Raw genomic sequence first — 22,952 nt, forward strand, 5'->3', positions numbered from 1 at the left:
CAGATATGATCACCAGTTAATATTCTGGTGAGAGTTAAACTTTCTCACCCAACATGGAGCCAGCCTTTGTCCTCGTCTTATCGGGTCTATAAAAAGGACTCTGAGGTGGATCAGAGGTCCAAGAGGCCACTCAGCTGCAAACAGGTGGGTCACCATTAGTACAGAATCTAGGTCTGCCTGAAAGATCCTTTGCATTTTAGAAAAGTCTTTACAACTTCTTCTTCTAGATCGCTCTGAGGAAACGAGGCACCTGACACAACATGGCTCGGCTAACGCTCCTCACGGGTAACCTGGATTTTTCATGTGTTAATAGATCAGACATAAACTTTGTGGAGGGACGTCTACATATAAACCCTGTCTGTGTTTTACAGGTCTGTCCCTTCTGTTGTGCCTTCAAATAGGTATGGCTTCACTGTTTATTTCTTCATGTTCATACAATTGAATGACTCTAAGACTTTTAATGACTCTGAGAATTTTCATCTTTTCCAAAGTGTCTTCACTGAAGCTGGTGTGCTACTTCACCAACTGGTCCCAGTACAGACCAGGTGTTGGCAAGTATCTGCCTGCCAACGTAGACCCCAACCTCTGCACACATCTGATCTACGCCTTCGCAATCGTGAGCCCCACGAACGAGCTGACGACCTACGAGTGGAACGACGACATTCTCTACAAAGCCTTCAATGACCTCAAGCACAGGCAAGTAGAAACATGAGTCATGCCCACAATTTCTTACTGTTCAAACCTGTGACTCTTTGAACCTTTATTTGCTGGTTTTTACTGTTGTGCTTCAACAGTTGTGCTTGGTTTACTTGTACTTTTATTTATGCTTATTTGTAAATTTGCATTTTGCAGGAACCCTGAACTGAAGACTCTGTTGGCTGTTGGTGGGTGGAACTTTGGAACAGCACAGTGAGTCTATCAGCTTGCACCATCAGTGTGTCATGTTGCTCACTTAACCTTTTCAATATTATAAAAGACCCTAAAGAGCAAGTGTCTGATGTGTTTACAGATTTACCATCATGGCTTCGTCCCCTGCTAATCGCCAGAGGTTTATCCAGTCCACGATCAAATTCTTGAGATTCTATGGCTTTGATGGATTGGACCTGGACTGGGAGTACCCTGGAGCACGAGGAAGCCCGCCAGAGGACAAGAAAAGGTTTACGGTGCTCTGCCAGGTCGGTTTGGTGGCACCTCGTCACATGGCATGTCTGACACAGTTAGCCTCACCTGCTTCCATTCTGCACCCAGGAATTACTTGCTGCCTTCGAAAAAGAAGCTGCTGAGACCAGGAAGCCGCGACTGATGCTCACGTCTGCAGTGGCTGCTGGGAAGGCAAACATTGACAACGGCTACGAGATTCCTGAAGTGTCAAAGTGAGTTCATTTGCAGCTGAGCCAGAACTGAGTAGCGTTGAAGCATCTTTTGTTCTAATGTCACGTATTTCTCATGTCATACTGTGTTTGTCACACAGGGTGTTTGACTTCATAAATGTGATGACCTATGACTTCCACGGAGCGTGGGACTCGCACACAGGCCACAACAGCCCTCTGTTCCGCAGCCCCGAAGATCAGGGCGACCACGTCTACTTCAATGTGGTGAGTAAAGTCCTAAGCAGAATCTACTTACTGCCCCGTGAAGCAAAGAACATGAACACAGCATCACGGCTGGTATTCGATGTCTTTTAGGATTTTGCCATGAAGTATTGGAGAGATCAAGGCGCTCCCGTGGAAAAGCTGATTGTTGGTTTTCCGACGTACGGACGCACGTTCCGCACTTTATCAGCAGCCGACGGACTCGGGGCGCCGGCCAGCGGTCCGGCCTCCGCTGGACCCTACACCCGGGAAGCAGGATTTTGGTCCTACTATGAGGTAAAACAACACTTGACAAAGACAGTATACAGACGTGAAGACCTGTATATTTAAGCATCCCTTTCATCCCCCTACAGATCTGCACTTTCCTCCAAGGAGGCAGTGTTCGCTGGATTGATGAACAAATGGTTCCCTATGCCATTAAAGGCAATGAATGGGTTGGATTTGATAACAGGCAAAGCTTTGCAATCAAGGTAATAAATAGCTAATGACCCATTACATCGACATTTATGGAGACTATACAGTCAAACTAGATAAAGGCAATATATCACCAGTCCCACTTGCAGCCTATCAGCATCTCCCTGACTTAGTTATATTGATCTATACTGAGTACAGGGTGACTCAGAGAACCTGCAAACGCAGCACATAACAGATTACACAACCACAGATTAAACAGCTAAAATAAAAACAGTTGCTTATTAAGATGTTTATCAGATGTTGGTTATGTGCAAATGATGTGATACGACGCATAAGATGACAGTAACAAAAATACTCTGATCTCCTATAGGCACAATTTGTGAAAGATTACAATTTTGGAGGAGCCTTCGTCTGGTCTCTGGACCTGGACGACTTTGCAGGACAGTTCTGTGGACAAGGGCCCAACCCTCTGATCAGTTACCTGCGCTCCCTTTTGGATTCAGGTAAGCAGAAGCGAACCTCAGCTGTCTTCAAGTGTGTATGTTTCATCAGCTGTAAATGTCTTTCACCCTATTAGATGTGCCCCCACCCACGCATCCACCAGTGACTACCACTAAACCAGTTACTACAAATACTACATCGACCACTGGCAAAACCACCACCACTGGTAAACCCAGCACTACAACTGAGTCTGTAAGTGGTTTCTGTGCCGGGAAAGTAGATGGGCTCTACCAGAATGACGAGGACAGGAACACGTTTTACCAGTGCAACAGCCAAGACACACACCTCCACAGATGTCCCATTAATCTAGTTTTTAGTGACAGCTGCAAGTGCTGTGACTGGCCTTAAAGAAACAGATAGTTTATGAAGAGATTTGTCCTAATCAGAACAAAATCTAAATCCTTTTTTATGTGATACATTAGGATCTTTTTTTTTTCTTTTTTAGTATATAGAAACTTTAATTTGTGAAGATTAGTGTTGACTTGACACAACATTCTAAACTGCACCTAAATGACAAAGATGCACAGCGAGCTAATGGTGCAAACACAGCAAATGACACACAGACTGAGTAGCAGCTTCCATTCAGTACATTTTACTGTGACCTACTGTAACAAACTACTGTGTTAACGTTGCATTTGTTGAAGTTGTTATTATGTTATTACATGTTATCACAATTAAACAATTGATTTGGTTTTTATAAGTCATTAATCTTCCTGTTGCCTTTTTCTTGTCCAACTGTAGCCATAAATTGAAAACCTCTGCTGTCACATATCATGGTTACAATCAGATTAATATATAAACTTCAGAGGCTATTACTTTACATCTCAGCCATGTTTTCGTTCATTCTTCAGACTGTTGTGAGTTACAGCTTTGTATTATTTCACCCAATGGAGTGAGATCATCATTCAACAGACGGTTCATGCTTTTGAATATTGCTCCAACACACTGTAACCACCAGACTGTAAGACATTAATCATAGAATGAAAAAAAAGATGCAACCTATTTCAGTTTTAATACACAGAGGTCAGTAAAATCCCACATTAGCTTCTTAAACATGAAGGCTCAGTGTCAAACAAAAACCACATAATGTAGAGTGGTACATGAGAACAAATAAGGCCCAAGACAAAAACAGGCTTAAGGAAAAGATTAAAGGTTGAAGGGATGAAGAAGACGAGACCTGCTACAGTAGATGCTACTGTATGTGTAACAAGGAAGAAGGCTGGTTATTATTAGTGCCTGGAGAAGGAATAAATAACTAAATTAATACATTATAAGGTGGCTGTAGAATTTAAATAATAGCATAAAATAATGGTCTGCCGTTTGATTTGTCTAATCCATAAATGCAAGCAATAAAATCTTAGCTGTGAACTAAATTTAAAGGTATTGGAACAAAACACTGACATACTACAGACAAACATTGTAAGATCTGAAAAAAAAAACTGTTAGTGACATTAGCAGCCACCAGAGGGCAGGAGTAAAGGTTACCGAGAACAAAGGTTCAAAGGCTGAAGCAGAAGAAGCAAAGCAAATATTAGCATAGAGAACATAAAGGCAGGGCATCATAAATTATTTCCTCCAAGCCTCATAAATTCTTTGACCTTTACGTATTCAGTTTCTGAGTTGATCATGCAGGTGAGAAAAGAAAACAACTTACTGCAAGTCTTTTGAGACAGTAACAAAGCTTCTTAAGCTTAAACAGCATCTACCCTCAGATAAAGAGAGGAGCACTGGCATCGGTTTCTCTAAACATACAGTATTAATGCATTCATTGCTGACCACTGAGCAGTCTGTGCTCTCTGGTGGACAGAATGTGTAATATGTTGTATCTAAGTAGTAACACTCATAACTGCATAACCTTTGTTTTGAGGAACAGAAGTTGTGAAACTTCTCGTTTTAGTTAAAGGGTTAATTGTGTTTTATCAGAGCCTCTTGTTTGACTTGGGTGATGCAATGCCTGCCTAAATGTTGTCTCTGGTTATTCATTATCATAGATCTTTATTTCATTAGCAAAACCAAGCTGCTTGGCTCTCCCATTTACCAGTAGTGAGAGCTCATCGAAGCACAATTACCATGATCAAGCTGATTCTAACTGCAGGTGAGTCTCATGACAAGGTTCCTACTTCCTTCTATGCTGTATTCTGATATTTACTGAGTAAATCTGCTGCTCACAGGTCTCTGCCTTTCACTGGTCGGCTTGGGTGAGATCATACGTTACACAGATACAACCATAAACAACTGCAGTGGCATTCAACATCAGCTTGTTGGTTAGTGTTCAAAGGAATATGTTTCCCTGTTCAGGTTCACCCTCCAGACTGGTGTGTTATTTCACTAACTGGTCCCAGTACAGACCTGGAGAGGGGAAGTTTATGCCTGTGGATATTGATCCGAACCTGTGTACACACCTGATCTACGCCTTCTCTGGCATTAACGACGTCAATGAACTGGTCACTATTGAGTGGAATGATGATCAACTCTACACGTCCTTTAATGGACTCAAACAGAGGCTAGTACAGGATTTTATATATATTTTTTACAGTGCTGTGATATTTGTTATACGATATCCCAAAACCTAAATTGCTTCTCCTGTCTGCATATGTTAATTTCCACAGAAATCCAAATCTTATAACACTGTTGGCAGTGGGAGGCTGGAACTTCGGGACACAAAAGTGAGAAGTTCACTATAGAACAATCAAATATGAATACTCTGTATATTGATACTTCTTGATCACTCCCCTTCTCTAGATTCACTACAATGGTGTCAACACAAGCCAACAGAAACACCTTTGTCCAGTCTTCCATCAAACTACTGAGGAAATACGGCTTTGATGGGCTGGACCTGGACTGGGAATACCCCGGCGCACGGGGCAGCCCTGTGGAGGACAAGCAGAGATTCACTGTGATATGTCAGGTCTGATGCAGAACGTCTGCACCAGCATGATGTTTACTGCACCATGAAGTAACCTCTGCTTCATTGTGTGGCGTGTAGGAACTCCTGGAGGCCTATACGGCCGAAGGAAGAGCATCCGGCAAGCCCCGGTTAATTATCTCTGCTGCTGTTGCTGCTGGGAAAGGAACCATCGATGCTGGATACGACATCGCAGAGATGGCAAAGTACATTACACCTCACATCAGTAGTAGTTGTTACCTTCTTTGCTCTTGACCTCTTTGCTCATTCCCTCAGGTACGTGGATTTCATTAATGTGATGACGTATGACTATCATGGCTCTTTTGATACAGTGACAGGACATAACAGCCCCTTATACAAAGGAGCCCATGACACCGGCGACAATGTTTACTTAAATACTGTGAGTGCAAAGATGAGCTTTTTTTTTTTTTTTTACAAGTGTGAACATACGCTTTCCTTCTCTATTCAAGTGTTATAGACAATTCAAGCTGCTATTGAGCCAGTCACCAATTTATCACAGCATATGGTCTGGAATAGAGTTTAGGCACAAGAAAAATGTATGTAACTCATCTAAATGGTGACTTGTTGCTCTGCTACACTTCAGGACTTCTCTATGAGGTTCTGGCGGGACAAGGGAGCCCCTGTAGAGAAACTAAACATGGGGTTTGCCACATATGGACGAACGTTTCAACTGTCGACTCAGTCCAGTGGCGTCGGTGCACCGACCAGCGGTCCCGCTGCTGCTGGTGCTTTTACAAGGGAGGCTGGCTTCTGGTCCTATTATGAGGTCAGACCATTGTAATTTAGAGCTAAAGTATACAGTATTGAAACACATTTATGTAAAATCATGAATGTCTATCTGTTTTCAGATTTGCCCTTTTCTTCAAGGGGCGACTGTCACCATGATGGAGGATCAGAAGGTTCCCTACGCCACCAAACTAAATCAGTGGGTTGGATACGACAGCAGAGAAAGTTTTGAGACTAAGGTAGGGTTTCTGTATGAATGTTGCTGAAGTTACATGTAAATACAAAGTTACAATGCAAAGGCTGTTGAAGAACAGTATCTCACTGTGTTTTATCTCAGGTGCGTTACCTGAAAGACAACGGATTTGGAGGAGCCTTTGTCTGGGCTCTGGATCTGGATGATTTCAAAGGACAGTTCTGTGGACAGGGAAACTACCCCCTCATCAGCCACATTCACTCTCTTTTGACAGGTTAGTCTAAATTATATAATCACTTAATAAAATATTACCTTTGATTTTGATTGTGACTCCTTTTAATTTTCCAGCTGCTCCTTCCACTACAGAATATCCTTTGACTCCAGAGCCGAAAGTGACTCAGTCTACAAACACAGACCAAGTGCAAGCAACAGCTGCCCCGGGACGTACTTCATCAGCGCACGACAACTTCTGTGCCACAAAGCCTGGTGGGCTCTATGTCAAGCCCAATGATCCACATTCATATTACAGCTGTGGGCATGGCCGCACCTGGGTCATGCAATGCCCAGCAAATTTAGTATTTCGAGACACGTGCAAGTGCTGCGACTGGCCCCCCATTGTCATGTAGGTCACGGGCTGTGATTACTGTTATTCGTCTCAGAGAGAAGTTAATAAAGTGCATTCAGTAGTTTGGTAAATGGTTATTACCTTCTCTTACTGGTGGTATGATGCCACTTCCTGTCTAGGTTCAGTTCCTGTGTAATCACTGTCATCACCCACACCCATGTCATCAGTTCCCTGTTTCATGCGGTGTCCTGTCCCCATTAACGTTCCTCTGTTTTATGTTCTGTTCCTGTCTATCTAGTTTCGTTTGTCTGCCTTTAGCAGTCCCTGGCCTCACTAGCAGAGCCACACGAGCTGAGTTCATCTAAAATTAGTAAACTACGTTGATCAAAAGCATTTACATCTTATTGTTTAGGAAACTCATGCAACAGCAATGCTGGAATCCTGGATTCTTATTTTCCTCAAACATCCTCATTTCATTCATTTTTACTGCCCTCAACACGCAGGTAGACAATGTAGGGAGTTGCCTCATGCATCGCCATCATGTGGGAGTTGGTGGACAGGTTAAGCTCACGTGTGTGTGTGTGTGTGTGTGTGTGTGTGTGTGTGTGTGTGTGTGTGTGTGTGTGTGTGTGTGTGTGTGTGTGTGTGTGTGTGAAAACAATAATATAATATAAACAGGCAAAAAATGTACACCTTAGGTAAGGGAGTAGTAAATCAAGTAAATAACTTTAGTATTGTTGTTAATGGTTAAATTAATATAATACTAATATCTAATATTATTGATAAGGCATGCATACAATACACCCATACATAAATACATTCATGTACATACACCTACTGTATGCATATATATTATTATACATAATCACATAATGCTTAATAATCGTTCGGATCCCAACTATGATGCTCAAACATGCATCTGTTCTGTTGTTGTGTTAGTAGGTTAGTAAGGTTAGTAAATCTGTGAATTAGCATTGTTTACCAAAAGGGTGAGACAGGTGTTGGTGCATGCGGCACGTCAACCAAACCACTTTAATACCTGCTTGTAAAATATTTTTTTTTGTGATTCTTCCTCCTTAAACGCCACACTGTAAAAATGCAACTAGTAGCTTCTGTGCCAAATGCAGGGTTAAACTGTGTTCACGTGAAAACACATAATGTTAGCTTCATTCATTTAGCATTTCTAATGTGGTTAATGTGCTTAGCTTAACAAACTTAAAAAAAATAATAAAATTTCAAATAAACCAAGACAAAGAAAAACGTTGCACCAAAAACAACCCAAAGTGTTTCTCTGTGTTTGTACCGATACTGTAAATATTGTCAGGGACAATACGTAAGTTAAATCTTGCTATTTATTAAACTAATTTAATTCAAGTGCTACTGAACTTTGAGAAGTTCAGTAGCACTTGAAGAATACACCCAATCAGCCTGGGGTCATGAAAGTTGTTTTAAAGGGAAAGCCTTCACACATTCCGTTCAACCCTCAAAGAAAACAAAGACATGTTCACATGTTTTGACCTGTCAGCCTTTGTAAATGATCCAACCTCAACATTCAAATCGAAATAGTTTCAGTTCAGAAAATGAAAGTGAACAAGCCAAACACCTTCTGCAACGTCATTTAACAAAGTATGTCACCTAGTCTCCCACGACCTCTTGCCCATCTCCATCACTCGTCAGTATACAGTAAATCACAGCAAAACATGACAGTACAGCTAGAATTACCCATCCACTGTAAAAATGCCCTGCAATTAAAGAAAAAAAACATTCTGTTCAGGATACTGGTGACCCCAAACACAAAGCATAGGAGGAAAGCATTTTTCTTGTATCATAATGTATATCAACCCCAAAGGTCCGTATAATACTGATGGAATAAAGGCTTTAATTATGATATGAATGAGTTAAAAATAATCACTTCTATACTGTGAGTATGAGTATAGTATTAAAAAGTAGGTTATGAGTCTTCTAGTTCTTAGCAGGGCACATAGTGTATATCTGGAATGATCTGTACATAGACATGAGGGTAGGCAAGCAGAGATTTCCATATAGCTGGAGTTTAATGAGCATTCGTACCGGCATTCTTTAATGCAGGAGCATTCTTTAATGTATTACTTGATGATTGTTAATGATTGTTTGTCTTTGCATCATAATGAAACAAAGATTTGAAAAATGAGGAACAATCTGAAAAGCTCGTAAATCAGCTCTGTTGGAAGATCCATGATTTATGCAGAAATGCGCTTTAGTAGAGTAGTAGAGTGACGTAGTTCTGCACCACAACAGTGAAAAGCTGCTGCTGTTCTGAACACGTGAATTTGTGTCAGGTGTCAATTAAGTCATTAAAAATAATTTAATTTTGATTTCATGTTGTAGAGTAGGTTGTTACTAAAACATCACACTACTGAGAGAATGAATGACAACGATCTATTAGGTTGTAAATGTATGTGTTAAAGTCTTTGTAATGTACATGTCAAAACTATTTATTGAGCATTAGATGAATTAAGAATGATGGCCTATGATGCCAGTGCTTTGTGTCTGGTGAAAGCACAACTCATTAGTTTAGTGTCATTAACACATTAACACAAAGAACAAATAAAAGAATTAATTGAGCTTTGTTGCAGTCTTGGCAAAACATTGGTATTATATATGTAGCAGTGAAGATGTGCAGTGTCTTCTTTAACCTTTTTAGGTCACTAATTTCCCTCCCCACCCACTGTACATTCCAAACGTGTACACAACTTATTAAAACTACACCCATATTTTCATTAGCCCGACAATTAGTCAGTAACCAGTCACTGCTGTACGACAGTCCATGCTTTGTGAACTCTTATCTTGGTGAGTATCTTCTTGTTTGTTTATGTTTTGTTTTCAACATCTGTTCAAATGCATGATGTTTTAAAATGCACAATTTCATATCTAAGCAACAGCTACGACAAACAGACATGGATCAAGTCTGACGTGAATTTAAAAAGCAACTATTGCATCTCATTTTTGTAACATGTGAATGAGCATCTACATGACACTAAGATTTTGAAACTTTTAAATGCATGTTAATAAATCATTAGAATTGCTTACACTCTAATAATTAAAAACTCTAATGATTAAAAACCAAAGCTCGAATAATTTATTTTTTTCTCAAACAGGCAATTCTGGTAGTTGTATATAATGTAGCAAACTTCAGGTTAGCCATACCTTGAGGATGTCTGGTGTAAATAATCGATCTATTGAGGTCATTCTGAATAGGTAAAGTAACTTGGAAAAGGAACACACACACTCACCCACACACAGAAAAACATTAAGTCAGCCAAGAATAACAGAGATCAGAGATGCCAATGCTGCTACAGGAGCTGTTTGGTCAGACCGCAGCCCTACATAAAAGTATGCTTTAAATAATGCTTAAAAATTGACTGAGTGACTGTTTACTACATCGACGTTAAGATTTTATGGTTAATAAATGCAGAATATTTTGTCCTAATCCTAATTTTGTGCTTTTACTTTTCTTTCTTGCTGTAGTGCCAACATGAGCAGGCTAATTCTAACAGCAGGTGAGGCTAATGAAGAAACCTATTTAAAGGTTGAACATGTTACAGTAAATAAGATTATTTCATGATTTGTTTTTAATATGTCACCTTAAAGGTCTCTGTTTGATGATCATCAGCTTGGGTAAGTTCAGGTGTCTAAAAAAGACCATGAAACAGTCACAGTAAATGTTACTTTGAATAATTTCTAAGTAGCTGCTGGCAAACAAAAAAGCAATGTGTTACACCTTCTTTCAGCCTCTTCTTCCATGCTGGTGTGTTACTTTGACCGCTCAGCGGAAACCAGAGCCGCACAAGGCGAGTTTACGATTTCAGACATTGATCCAAAACTGTGCACCCACATTATCTACACATCCGCTGACATCAGCTCTACGAATGAACTGGTTCCCTTCAACGCTTCTGACTTAATAGACTACAAGTCCTTGAACAGGCTCAAAACCAGGTCAAACATTACTTTAAGTACTTTACATGCAGTATTTAATCTATTTCCCTTTAGTTTTTGTCATATAATCCATGTTTTTACTGCAACAGAAATCCACAGCTCAAAACCCTGTTATCAGTTGGTGGAGTGACGTTTAACATACAAAAGTAAGTCAGAGTTTGTGAACCATTTGCTTGAGGTTTGGTCTCATCTTACTGTATATTACCTAAATGAAAACATTAATTAGTCCATATTACCTGTGTTAATATTGTGGTGGTGTGATTGAGACAGCACCGCAACCTGCTGCATACACATGTTACCTCTAATTGTATTGGTGTCAATTAATGTACAGTATTAATGTTTATCAGGTTTAGTAAGATGGCGTCAACACCAACAACCAGATCCACGTTTATCCAGTCTGCTGTCTTACAACTGAGAACCTTTGGGTTTGATGGGATCAACGTGGACTGGAGGTTCCCTGGACCAGGTGACAAACAGGCATTCACAATGTTGTGCGAGGTGAGATCATGAATTCTAATTATTATAGACTCTGCAATATGTTAAAGTTGTCAAAGATCTGAAAATTTTTTTGAAACATGTCTCTCGTACAGGAACTTCTTGGTGCTTTTGAGGATGAAGGGATTCAAACTTACCGCCAAAGACTAATTCTCACTGCTAGCGTCTCTGCTGAGAAAGCAGTCATCAGTGCCAGTTATGAAGTACCACAGATTGCCACGTAATACTAGCTTAAAGCACTACTTCACTAAACATGCAATTCATTTTATACTATAATATATTTCTAATCTCATCGATATTTTAACAGGTCCCTTGATTACCTACTCGTGCTGACATTTGACTTTCACGGCCCCTGGGAAAATGTCACAGGGCATCATAGCCCCCTATATCAGGGATCACAAGACACTGGAAACAACATCTACCTTAACACTGCAAGTATCAGGATGGGACTAATAACTAGGAGCTTCCTGGACTGTGCATCACTCTGTTAACAGCCTCTTCTCCACATCTTAGGACTACGCCATGCGGTTCTGGCAGGACCAGGGGGCACCTGCACAAAAGCTCATCATGGGGTTAGCAGCATATGGACGAGCCTTTACACTCGCTTCCTCAGCCACAGGTGTTGGAGCACCTGCTAACGGTCCGGGTGAAGAAGGCTGCTACACTGGTGAAAACGGCTTCTGGGCCTATTATGAGGTAAACGAGTGGACTAACTCTAAATAAATTTGCCTATTTAATTAATATTTAATTTAAGACATCACATCCTTCTTTGTAGACCTGTCTATATATTCAAAGGGGTCAAATCGAGTGGATTGCTAAACAGGAAGTCTTCTTCAGTGTCACAGAGGATCAGTGGGTTGGATTTGACACTCAAAGCAGTCTTGCGATCAAGGTAATTATTCATGTTTAATACATACTAGACTGCTATACTGTATATTAAAAAGTGTGTGAACACATCCGTTTATATCTAGGTTTAGCTGTACGAGCTTTTTCTTCCTCATCCTCAGGTCAGTTACATTAAAGCAAACAACTTCGGTGGAGCCTTCGTCTGGTCTCTGGACCTGGACGACTTCAGAGGGGAGTTCTGTAACCAGGGGATTAACCCTTTCATCAGATTCCTGAGTTCTGAACTGATTTTAGGTAAACAACAGTAATATGAATTGGTTGAAGTTAATGTCATAAGAGGATAAAGATACTTGTGTGCTGATTTTGTTTTGAAGTAGTCATATTAAAATTGTGCTATTATTCAGCATTTACCTTGACACAAAGTACGGCTATACATGAGAAAGAAAAGTGATATTGGGACATTGTTTAATTACATTAGGCATACTATTTATTTTTGTTCCAAAGGTGCACAAAAGGTGCCTGAAATAATGGCCTGGGAGCTCAGTAGGTACTTCAAGCCCACCAGCACATGGCAACAAATATAATAATGATGAATAAAACAGGTAAATCTGAAAATACAGGGTGAGAGACCAACTGGGACAAGGTTGATGCAAAAGTTAAAAAAATCAACCGATAGGACTTACAGGAATGAATGTTAGAATGCTGACCGACAGGGTGACGGGTGCAAACAATCAGGTCACGAGACCAAGTGAGTGGCAGGTCTAAATGCAGGACTAATTACAAATCTAAAACACGAGACAGTGTGTGACAGGATGTGAACGTGGAATTAAGCAGGTGAGAAGAGGATTTAGCAAAAATAAAAACGAAAGTGGGTCAAGCACAGGCACATTCCTGACAGGGTTGTTATTTTAGATTTTCATGAACTCAAGTGCTGCTATGTTCTACTGAGGATTTACACTTAGAACACGTAGATCGTCATCAGTGACAGGATTTCATTGTGGGAGACAGACGGAATCATCCTTCGTTTTGTTTGCACTAGTAAACTCTGTAGTAATGCTGATGTGCTTTGTTTTTTATACACTCATAAATGTGGTCATTGCAATATTTCATATAATATTATAATACATTGTGAGCACGTATCAGCCAGCGCTAATATGAAATTGTGTTTTACAGACTTCAACACCACAACTCCAACACCATCTACAAAACACATACACAGACATACAAAACACACCAAAACAACTCCAGCACCATCTACAAAACACACACATACAAAACACACCACAACAACTCCAGCACTGACAACAACAAGAACAATAGTCACAACGCCAGCACCTACTACCACAACTACAGCGCCGACCACCACAACTTCAGCGCCGACCACCACAACTTCAGCGCCGACCACGACAACTACAGCACCGACCATCACAACTCCAGCACTGATCAACACAACTCTAGCGCCAACCACCACTACAACAGTAGACACCACAACACTACTGCCGACCACCACAAGTCCAGCGCCGATCACCACAACAACAGTAGACACAACAACTCCAGCACCGACTACCACAACTCCAGCGCCGACCATCACAACTCCAGAACTGATCAACACAACTCCAGCGTCAACCACCACAACAACAGTAGACACAACAACTCCAGCGCCGACCACCACAACTTCAGCACCGACCACCACGACCACAGCACCAACAACCCCAACTACAGAAACCAGGACCAAAAAAACCACACATAGAAAACACACCACCACAAAAACACCACATACTAAACACACCACAACTCCAGCGTCGACCACCACAACTCCAACACCAACCACCACAACTCCAGAAACCTCCATCATTAAAACCCCACATACAAAACGCACCACCACAAAAACACCACATTCAAAGAGCACAACAACTCCAGCATTGACCATCGCAACTTCAGCACTGACTACCACAACCCCAGAAACCACCACTACAAAAACCCCACATACAAAACACACCACCACAAAAACACCACATAAAAAACACACAACAACTCCAGCGCCAACCATTACAACAACTCCAGCGCCGACCACCACAACTTCAGCACCGACCACCACAACTACAGAAACCAGGACCAAAGAAACCACACATAGAAAACATACCACCACAAAAACACCACATACTAAACACACCACAACTTCAGCGTCAACCACCACAACTCCAACACCAACCACCACAACTCCAGTATTGACCACCAAAACAACAGTGGACACCACAACTCCGGAAACCTTGACCACAAAAGCCCCGCATACAAAACACAACATCACAAAAACAACACATACCAAACACACCACCACAGAAGCACCACATACAAAACACCCCCCCACAAAAACACCACATACAAAAAACACCACCACAAACACCCCACATACAAAACACACCACAACTCCAGCGCCAACCACCACAACCACAGTAGACACCACAACTCCAGCACCGACCCCCACAACAACAGTAGACACCACAACTCCAGCGTCCACCACCCCAACTCCAGCGCCGACCATCACAACTCCAGCACTGATCAACACAACTCTAGCGCCAACCACCACTACAACAGTAGACACCACAACACTACTGCCGACCACCACAAGTCCAGCGCTGATCACCAGAACAACAGTAGACACAACAACTCCAGCACCGACTACCACAACTCCAGCACCAGCCACCACAACTCCAGCGCCGACCATCACAACTCCAGAACTGATCAACACAACTCCAGCGTCAACCACCACAACAACAGTAGACACAACAACTCCAGCGCCGACCACCACAACTTCAGCACCGACCACCACAACCACAGAACCAACCACCCCAACTACAGAAACCGGGACCAAAGGAACCACACATAGAAAACATACCACCACAAAAACACCACATACTAAACACACCACAACTCCAGCGTCAACCACCACAACTCCAGAAACTTCTATCATAAAAACCGCACATACAAAACGCACCACCACAAAAACACCACATCCAAAGCGCACAACAACTCCAGCATTGACCATCGCAACTTCTGCACTGACTACCACAACTCCAGAAACCACCACTACAAAAACCCCACATACAAAACACACCACCACAAAAACCCCACATACAAAACGCACCACAACTCCAGCGCCGACCATCACAACAACAGTAGACGCAACAACTCCAGAAACCACCACTTCATCAACAGTAGACACCACAACAACAGCAGACACAATAACTCCAGCACCGACAACCACATCAACGGTAGACACCACAACAACAGTAGACACAACAACTCCAGCACTGACCGCCAAAACAACAGTGGACACCACAACTCCAGAAACCTCGACCACAAAAGCCCCGCATACAAAACACACCATCACAAAAACAACACATACCAAACACACCACCACAAAACCACCACATACACATCGCACAACCACAAAAACACCACATACAAAACACACCACCACAAAAACACCACATACAAAAAACACCACCACAAACACCCCACATACAAAACACACCAAAACTCCAGCGCCGACCACCACAACCACAGTAGACACCCCAACTCCAGTGCAAACCCCCAGAACAACAGTAGACACCACAACTCCAGCACCGACCCCCACAACAACAGTAGACACCACAACTCCAGCGTCTTCCACCCCAACTCCAGCGCCGACCATCACAACTCCAGCACTGATCAACACAACTCCAGCGCCAACCACCACTACAACAGTAGACACCACAACACTACTGCCGACCACCACAAGTCCAGCGCCGATCACCACAACAACAGTAGACACAACAACTCCAGCACCAACCACCACAACTCCAGCGCCGACCATCACAACTCCAGAACTGATCAACACAACTCCAGCGCCGACCACCACAACAACACTAGACACCACAACTCCAGCGTCAACCACCCCAACAACAGTAGACACAACAACTCCAGCGCCGACCACCACCACAACAACAGTAGACACAACAACTCCAGCACCGACCACCACAACTTCAGCACCGACCACCACAACTTCAGCACCGACCACCCCAACTCCAGCGCCGACCATCACAACTCCAGCACTGATCAACACAACTCCAGCGCCAACCACCACTACAACAGTAGACACCACAACACTACTGCCGACCACCACAAGTCCAGCGCCGACCACCACAACAACAGTAGACACAACAACTCCAGCGCCGACCACCACCACAACAACAGTAGACACAACAACTCCAGCACCGACCACCACAACTTCAGCACCGACCACCACAACTTCAGCACCGACCACCACAACCACAGAACCAACCACCCCAACTACAGAAACCGGGACCAAAGAAACCACACATAGAAAACATACCACCACAAAAACACCACATACTAAACACACCACAACTCCAGCGTCAACCACCACAACTCCAACACCAACCACCACAACTCCAGAAACCTCCATTATAAAAACCCCACATACAAAACGCACCACCACAAAAACACCACATCCAAAGAGCACAACAACTCCAGCATTGACCATCGCAACTTCAGCACTGACTACCACAACCCCAGAAACCACCACTACAAAAAACCCACATACAAAACACACCATCACAAAAACACCACATACAAAACACACCACCACAAAAACCCCACATACAAAACGCACCACAACTCCAGCGCCGACCATCACAACAACAGTAGACGCAACAACTCCAGAAACCACCACTTCATCAACAGTAGACACAACAACAACAGCAGACACAACAACTCCAGCACCGACAACCACATCAACAGTAGACACCACAACAGTAGACACAACAACTCCAGCACCGACCATCACAACTCCAGTATTGACCACCAAAACAACAGTGGACACCACAACTCCAGAAACCTCGACCACAAAAGCCCCGCATACAAAACACACCATCACAAAAACAACACATACCAAACACACCACCACAAAACCACCACATACAAAACACACCCCAACTCCAGTGCAAACCCCCAGAACAACAGTAGACACCACAACTCCAGCACCGACCCCCACAACAACAGTAGACACCCCAACTCCAGCATCCACCACCCCAACTCCAGCGCCGACCATCACAACTCCAGCACTGATCAACACAACTCCAGCGCCAACCACCACTACAACAGTAGACACCACAACACTACTGCCGACCACCACAAGTCCAGCGCCAATCACCACAACAACAGTAGACACAACAACTCCAGCACTGACTACCACAACTCCAGCGCCGACCATCACAACTCCAGAACTGATCAACACAACTCCAGCGCCGACCACCACGACAACAGTAGACACCACAACTCCAGCGTCAACCACCACAACAACAGTAGACACCACAACTCCAGCGTCAACCACCACAACAACAGTAGACACAACAACTCCAGCACCGACCACCACAACTCCAGCGCCAACCATCACAACTCCAGAACTGATCAACACAACTCCAGCGCCGACCACCACAACAACAGTAGACACCACAACTCCAGCGCCAACCACCACTACAACAGTAGACACCACAACACTACTGCCGACCACCACAAGTCCAGCGCCAATCACCACAACAACAGTAGACACAACAACTCCAGCACTGACTACCACAACTCCAGCGCCGACCATCACAACTCCAGAACTGATCAACACAACTCCAGCGCCGACCACCACGACAACAGTAGACACCACAACTCCAGCGTCAACCACCACAACAACAGTAGACACAACAACTCCAGCACCGACCACCACAACTCCAGCGCCAACCATCACAACTCCAGAACTGATCAACACAACTCCAGCGCCGACCACCACAACAACAGTAGACAACACAACTCCAGAAACCACGACGACAAAAGCCCCGCATACAAAACGCGCCATCACAAAAACACCACATACAAAACACACCACCACAAAAACACCACATACAAAACACACCACCAGAAAAGCACCACATACAAAACACACAACCACAAAAACACCACATACAAAACACCCCCCCACAAAAACCCCACGTACGAAACACACCCCCACAAAAACATCACATACAAAAAACACCCCCACAAAAACATCACATACAAAAAACACCACAGCTGCAGCACCGACCACCACAACAGTAGACATCACAACTCCAGCACCAACCACCACAACAACAGTAGACAACACAACTCCAGCACCGACCACCACAACAACAGTAGACACCACAACAACAGTAGACACAACAACTCCAGAAACCACCACTTCATCAACAGTAGACACCACAACAACAGTAGACACAACAACTCCAGCACCAACCACCACAACAGTAGACACCACAACTCCAGCGCCGACCACCACAACAACAGTAGACAACACAACTCCAGAAACCACGACGACAAAAGCCCCGCATACAAAACGCGCCATCACAAAAACACCACATACAAAACACACCACCACAAAAACACCACATACAAAACACACCACCAGAAAAGCACCACATACAAAACACACAACCACAAAAACACCACATACAAAACACCCCCCCACAAAAACCCCACGTACGAAACACACCCCCACAAAAACATCACATACAAAAAACACCCCCACAAAAACATCACATACAAAAAACACCACAGCTGCAGCACCGACCACCACAACAGTAGACATCACAACTCCAGCACCAACCACCACAACAACAGTAGACAACACAACTCCAGCACCGACCACCACAACAACAGTAGACACCACAACAACAGTAGACACAACAACTCCAGAAACCACCACTTCATCAACAGTAGACACCACAACAACAGTAGACATCACAACTCCAGCACCGACCACCACAACAACAGTAGACACAACAACTCCAGCACCAACCACCACAACAGTAGACACTACAATTCCAGTGCCGACCACCACAACAACAATAGACACCACAACTCCAGCACTGACCACCACAACTACAGTAGACACCACAACTCTAGCGTCGACCACCGCAACAACAGTAGACACCACAACTCCAGCGCCCACCACCACAACTCCAGCACCAACCCCCACAACGACAGTAGACACCACAACTCCAGCGCCGACCACCACAACAACAGTAGACACCACAACTCCAGCGCCGACCACCAAAACAACAGTAGACAACACAACTCTGGCGCCGACCACCACAACTCCAGCATTGACCACCACAACAACAATAGACACCACAACTCCAGCACCAACCACTACAACAACAGTAGACACCACAACTCCAGCACCAACCACAACAACAACAGTAGACACCACAACAACAGTAGACACCACAACTCCAGGGCCTACCACCACAACAACAGTAGACACCACAACAACAGTCGCTTATTGTACAACTCCAGCGCCGACCACAACAACAACAGTAGACACCACAACTCCAGCGCCTACCACCACAACAACAGTAGACACCACAACAACAGTCGCTTATTCCACAACTCCAGCGCCAACCACAACAACAACAGTAGACACCACAACAACAGTAGACACCACAACTCCAGCACCAACCACAACAACAACAGTAGACACCACAACAACAGTAGACACCACAACTCCAGCGCCGACCACAACAACAACAGTAGACACCACAACAACAATAGACACCACAACTCCAGCACCAACCACCACAACAACAGTAAACACCACAACAACAGTAGACACCACAACTCCAGCGCCGACCACAACAACAACAGAAGACACCACAACAACAGTCGCTTATTCTACAACTCCAGCGCCGACCACAACAACAACAGTAGACACCACAACAACAGTCGCTTATTCTACAACTCCAGCGCCGACCACAACAACAACAGTAGACACCACAACTCCAGCGCCTACCACCACAACAACAGTAGACACCACAACAACAGTCGCTTATTCCACAACTCCAGCGCCAACCACAACAACAACAGTAGACACCACAACAACAGTAGACACCACAACTCCAGCGCCGACCACAACAACAACAGTAGACACCACAACTCCAGCGCCTACCACCACAACAACAGTAGACACCACAACTCCAGCGCCCCCCACCACAACAATAGTAGACACCACAACCCCAGTGCCAATCACCACAACAACAGTAGACACCACAACTCCAGCGCCGACTACCACAACCCCTCCCCTGACCACCACAAAAGCACCACATACAAAACACACCACTACAACCTCAACGCCAACCACCACAACTCCTGCGCCGACCACCACAAAAGCACCACATACAAAACACATCACAACAAAAACTCCACATACAAAACACACCACGACAAAAACACCACATAACAAACACACCACCACAAAACACACAACCACCCCAGTACCAACCACCACAACTCCAGAAACCACCATCACAAGAACGCCAGCAACAGAACCCACTAACATACCTCTAGTACCCACCACCTCAACCACAACATCTCCAGCTAATTTCTGTACTGAAAAGAGCGATGGGAACTACATTAACCCTCATAACTCAAATACATTTTACCAGTGTTCCAATGGTTTTACCTTTATCCAGACATGTCAAAAAACCTTGATTTACAAACCAAGTTGCAATTGTTGTGACAAACCTTAAGGAGTTGCTTTGAAACTATTTTACACATTGCTAGCAAATCTTAGAAATAAAAAAAAAAGTAGCAAAGTCCAATCAACAAATACAGGCATTGCTAGTAAAGTATTTAATATATATACACTTTAAGCATAGGGTTATTGTGAACATTTATTATATTGATATTTAAGAAAATTATTCTGCATCTCTTATTTCTACAGTATATAGCCTTACGGTATGTATTATTGTATTTATCATGTTATACCGATATGTATTTATATGTTATCTACTGTTTATTCTGTAAACTACTCTAGTCACTAAACACTGATTTATTTTGCACTTTTTTCTTAATTAATAAAAATAAGATTTAATAAGGGGTGCATCTTTATAACATTTAATTTTTTATTCCAATCTTGCTGTTTTTTTACATGTGGGTGATCAAGTTTTGTTATCAAAGACCAGTCAGAAGCACAAGGTCACAAGCTATCGTAATCTACATTTTCCAAAATTTCCATCACCGATGTCACTTGAAATGCACCAGTGATGCTGTTGCTGTATAGAGAGCTGAACAAAGAGAACAACAAAAAATTCAAATAAATGCCAGTTACAGTATGTGCAGATTTGCTTAATAACAACAAAAGCACAAAATCATTTATTTGAAATTCATTTTACTGTAAATTATGCCCCTTTCCTTTGAAGATAAGATAAGATAAGATAAGATAAGATAAGATAAGATAAGATAAGATAAGATAAGATAAGATAAGAAAATAACATACTATCTTATCTAATCTTAAGTCACTTAAAGGCACAAGTGTATAACCACAACACTGGCAACACAAAATAAATCTCCATGGTAACCAGACCGGTTCCTGTCTTCACAACCGGTTTGCAGCCAGTGCCAACAAAACGCTTTTGAAATGATGCCATGAAGATGCTACAGGTACGTGACACGTGACTCGGATTATGGCGAGTTTCCCGCTGTCGTGGTTTATTTTCACAGTAGCGTGGTTTCATTTACAGAGTTCGTGTCTGTGCAACATAACTGACATAACTCAGCGTGGCCTCACCTTTTTCACCATACTGTTAGCTGCTGTTGACCGGTTCAGCTAAGTCGGGCTGAGGCTAGCAGCACGCTTGCAGTGTGATGAGCTAGCTTCGCTCCACCTCCGGAGCCGCTTGTCAAACACGCTGCGGGGATCCGGACGGCGTCTGGGTCAACGAGGTCGTTGCTCTTTTCCCAGCGCGCAAGTCGAAGCCCGACATTTACGTCCGGTTAAAGAGTCCTTATAGATGCTAGTGAACAGCAGGAAGAGCGTGCCAAAGACAACGCTGATGATGGTCTTCAACCATCTGATCGTTGGGATCTTGGACTGCGGGTCAGTCAGTGTCTGGTGTGACTGTCGGCGTGGCCCCGCAGCAGGTCCGGATCAAAGCAGAGTAGAGCCCCCTGGTGGCCGGACAGGGTCACTACAGCCCTCTGATACCGTCACCGTGTGATATACATCAGCTGAAGCAAGACATCATTCATTGATATATAGTTTAAATATAATATTAAAATAATTATTACAATAAATAAATAAATCCCCATGTTTAAACAATTGTTTTCAATACAGTGTAAAAAGCAATGTAAAAAACTATATACTACACTATAAAACTATATACAATATTAATATGTAAGTGACCCCTGACTGGTACTGAAACACATAAGTACTATATATGTGAAACTATTGTACCACAATAACTGTTACTGTACTGTTTGACTATAGAACCTACTAGATCCTGGGAAAGGCTACAAGAGAGAGCAACAACGACTTATTAAATCAACAAGAGAAAACTGAAACCTCATATTCCACTGATGGCTGGAAAGGTTCACCCACAAACACAGACCCCCTAAACAAGAAAGGCAGAGAATCTGAAGCACACAAGAGAAGTGAAATGAGACCAGCCTTCCCCTGATCCTAATCCTGGGCGCTGATCGAGACGATGCTCCACTAACTCCAGCAGACGTCTGTGAGCAGTGGGATCGACTCCGCTCTGATGATCTTATAGCATTCTTTGAATTCCACTCACTCAGTTTTCTCTTTCTAGAAGCAGGAACCCGCTAGAAAGAGCCGATTCAATAAAACATAGAATA

At 43.2% G+C, this 22,952-nt stretch overlaps 4 protein-coding genes across 4 annotated transcripts; 3 read left to right on the plus strand and 1 right to left on the minus strand.

Moving 5' to 3' along the window:
* Positions 1–103: 103 nt before the first annotated feature.
* On the plus strand, positions 104–7,567 carry LOC114859395 (probable chitinase 10). Its single transcript, XM_029157498.3, has 23 exons — positions 104–144; positions 228–285; positions 372–401; positions 492–696; positions 853–909; positions 1,010–1,175; positions 1,249–1,373; positions 1,472–1,595; positions 1,686–1,868; positions 1,946–2,062; positions 2,377–2,509; positions 2,584–2,849; positions 4,515–4,602; positions 4,679–4,705; positions 4,806–5,010; positions 5,117–5,173; positions 5,250–5,415; positions 5,494–5,618; positions 5,689–5,812; positions 6,017–6,199; positions 6,282–6,398; positions 6,497–6,626; positions 6,701–7,567. Exons 2-23 carry the CDS (start codon positions 261–263, stop codon positions 6,976–6,978), a joined length of 2,931 nt encoding a protein of 976 aa, XP_029013331.2. The 5' UTR covers positions 104–144; positions 228–260; the 3' UTR covers positions 6,979–7,567.
* A 151-nt stretch (positions 7,568–7,718) lies between these two features.
* Positions 7,719–13,528, plus strand: LOC129604295 (acidic mammalian chitinase-like). Its single transcript, XM_055510078.1, has 13 exons — positions 7,719–9,746; positions 10,425–10,456; positions 10,548–10,574; positions 10,688–10,892; positions 10,982–11,038; positions 11,240–11,390; positions 11,483–11,607; positions 11,695–11,818; positions 11,901–12,083; positions 12,163–12,279; positions 12,395–12,527; positions 12,738–12,835; positions 13,407–13,528. The coding sequence occupies exons 1-12, from the start codon at positions 9,724–9,726 to the stop codon at positions 12,815–12,817; spliced, it is 1,257 nt and encodes a 418-aa protein (XP_055366053.1). The 5' UTR covers positions 7,719–9,723; the 3' UTR covers positions 12,818–12,835; positions 13,407–13,528.
* On the plus strand, positions 12,921–19,094 carry LOC129604330 (mucin-2-like). Its single transcript, XM_055510270.1, has 6 exons — positions 12,921–12,947; positions 13,546–13,771; positions 14,298–14,861; positions 15,254–15,505; positions 18,354–18,976; positions 19,071–19,094. The coding sequence occupies exons 1-6, from the start codon at positions 12,921–12,923 to the stop codon at positions 19,092–19,094; spliced, it is 1,716 nt and encodes a 571-aa protein (XP_055366245.1).
* LOC129604296 (keratin-associated protein 5-4-like) lies at positions 18,829–22,851 on the minus strand. The gene is made up of 2 exons (XM_055510079.1): positions 21,886–22,851; positions 18,829–21,382 (listed from the first exon to the last, which is right to left on the minus strand). The coding sequence occupies exon 2, from the start codon at positions 20,420–20,422 to the stop codon at positions 19,220–19,222; it is 1,203 nt and encodes a 400-aa protein (XP_055366054.1). The 5' UTR covers positions 20,423–21,382; positions 21,886–22,851; the 3' UTR covers positions 18,829–19,219.
* Between the last annotated feature and the right edge of the window lie 101 nt (positions 22,852–22,952).

This window comes from Betta splendens, chromosome 7, assembly GCF_900634795.4.
Source record: "Betta splendens chromosome 7, fBetSpl5.4, whole genome shotgun sequence".
Lineage (NCBI taxonomy): Eukaryota > Metazoa > Chordata > Actinopteri > Anabantiformes > Osphronemidae > Betta > Betta splendens.

Excerpts from the sequence above, each read along its gene's own strand:
- LOC114859395 (XM_029157498.3), top strand. The coding sequence starts at position 261 with ATGGCTCGGCTAACGCTCCTCACGG. Across the intron at positions 2,850-4,514 it reads GCTGCAAGTGCTGTGACTGG|CAAAACCAAGCTGCTTGGCT; the intron begins CCTTAAAGAAAC and ends TTATTTCATTAG. Across the intron at positions 5,416-5,493 it reads GATTCACTGTGATATGTCAG|GAACTCCTGGAGGCCTATAC; the intron begins GTCTGATGCAGA and ends TGTGGCGTGTAG.
- LOC129604295 (XM_055510078.1), top strand. The coding sequence starts at position 9,724 with ATGCTTTGTGAACTCTTATCTTG. Across the intron at positions 11,039-11,239 it reads GTGACGTTTAACATACAAAA|GTTTAGTAAGATGGCGTCAA; the intron begins GTAAGTCAGAGT and ends AATGTTTATCAG. Across the intron at positions 12,084-12,162 it reads GCTTCTGGGCCTATTATGAG|ACCTGTCTATATATTCAAAG; the intron begins GTAAACGAGTGG and ends CCTTCTTTGTAG.
- LOC129604330 (XM_055510270.1), top strand. The coding sequence starts at position 12,921 with ATGAATGTTAGAATGCTGACCGACAGG. Across the intron at positions 12,948-13,545 it reads TTAGAATGCTGACCGACAGG|AACAATAGTCACAACGCCAG; the intron begins GTGACGGGTGCA and ends GACAACAACAAG. Across the intron at positions 15,506-18,353 it reads CACCGACAACCACATCAACG|CTGCAGCACCGACCACCACA; the intron begins GTAGACACCACA and ends AAAACACCACAG.
- LOC129604296 (XM_055510079.1), bottom strand. The coding sequence starts at position 20,422 with ATGTGGTGCTTTTGTGGTGGTCAGGGGAGGGGTTGTGGTAGTCGGCGC.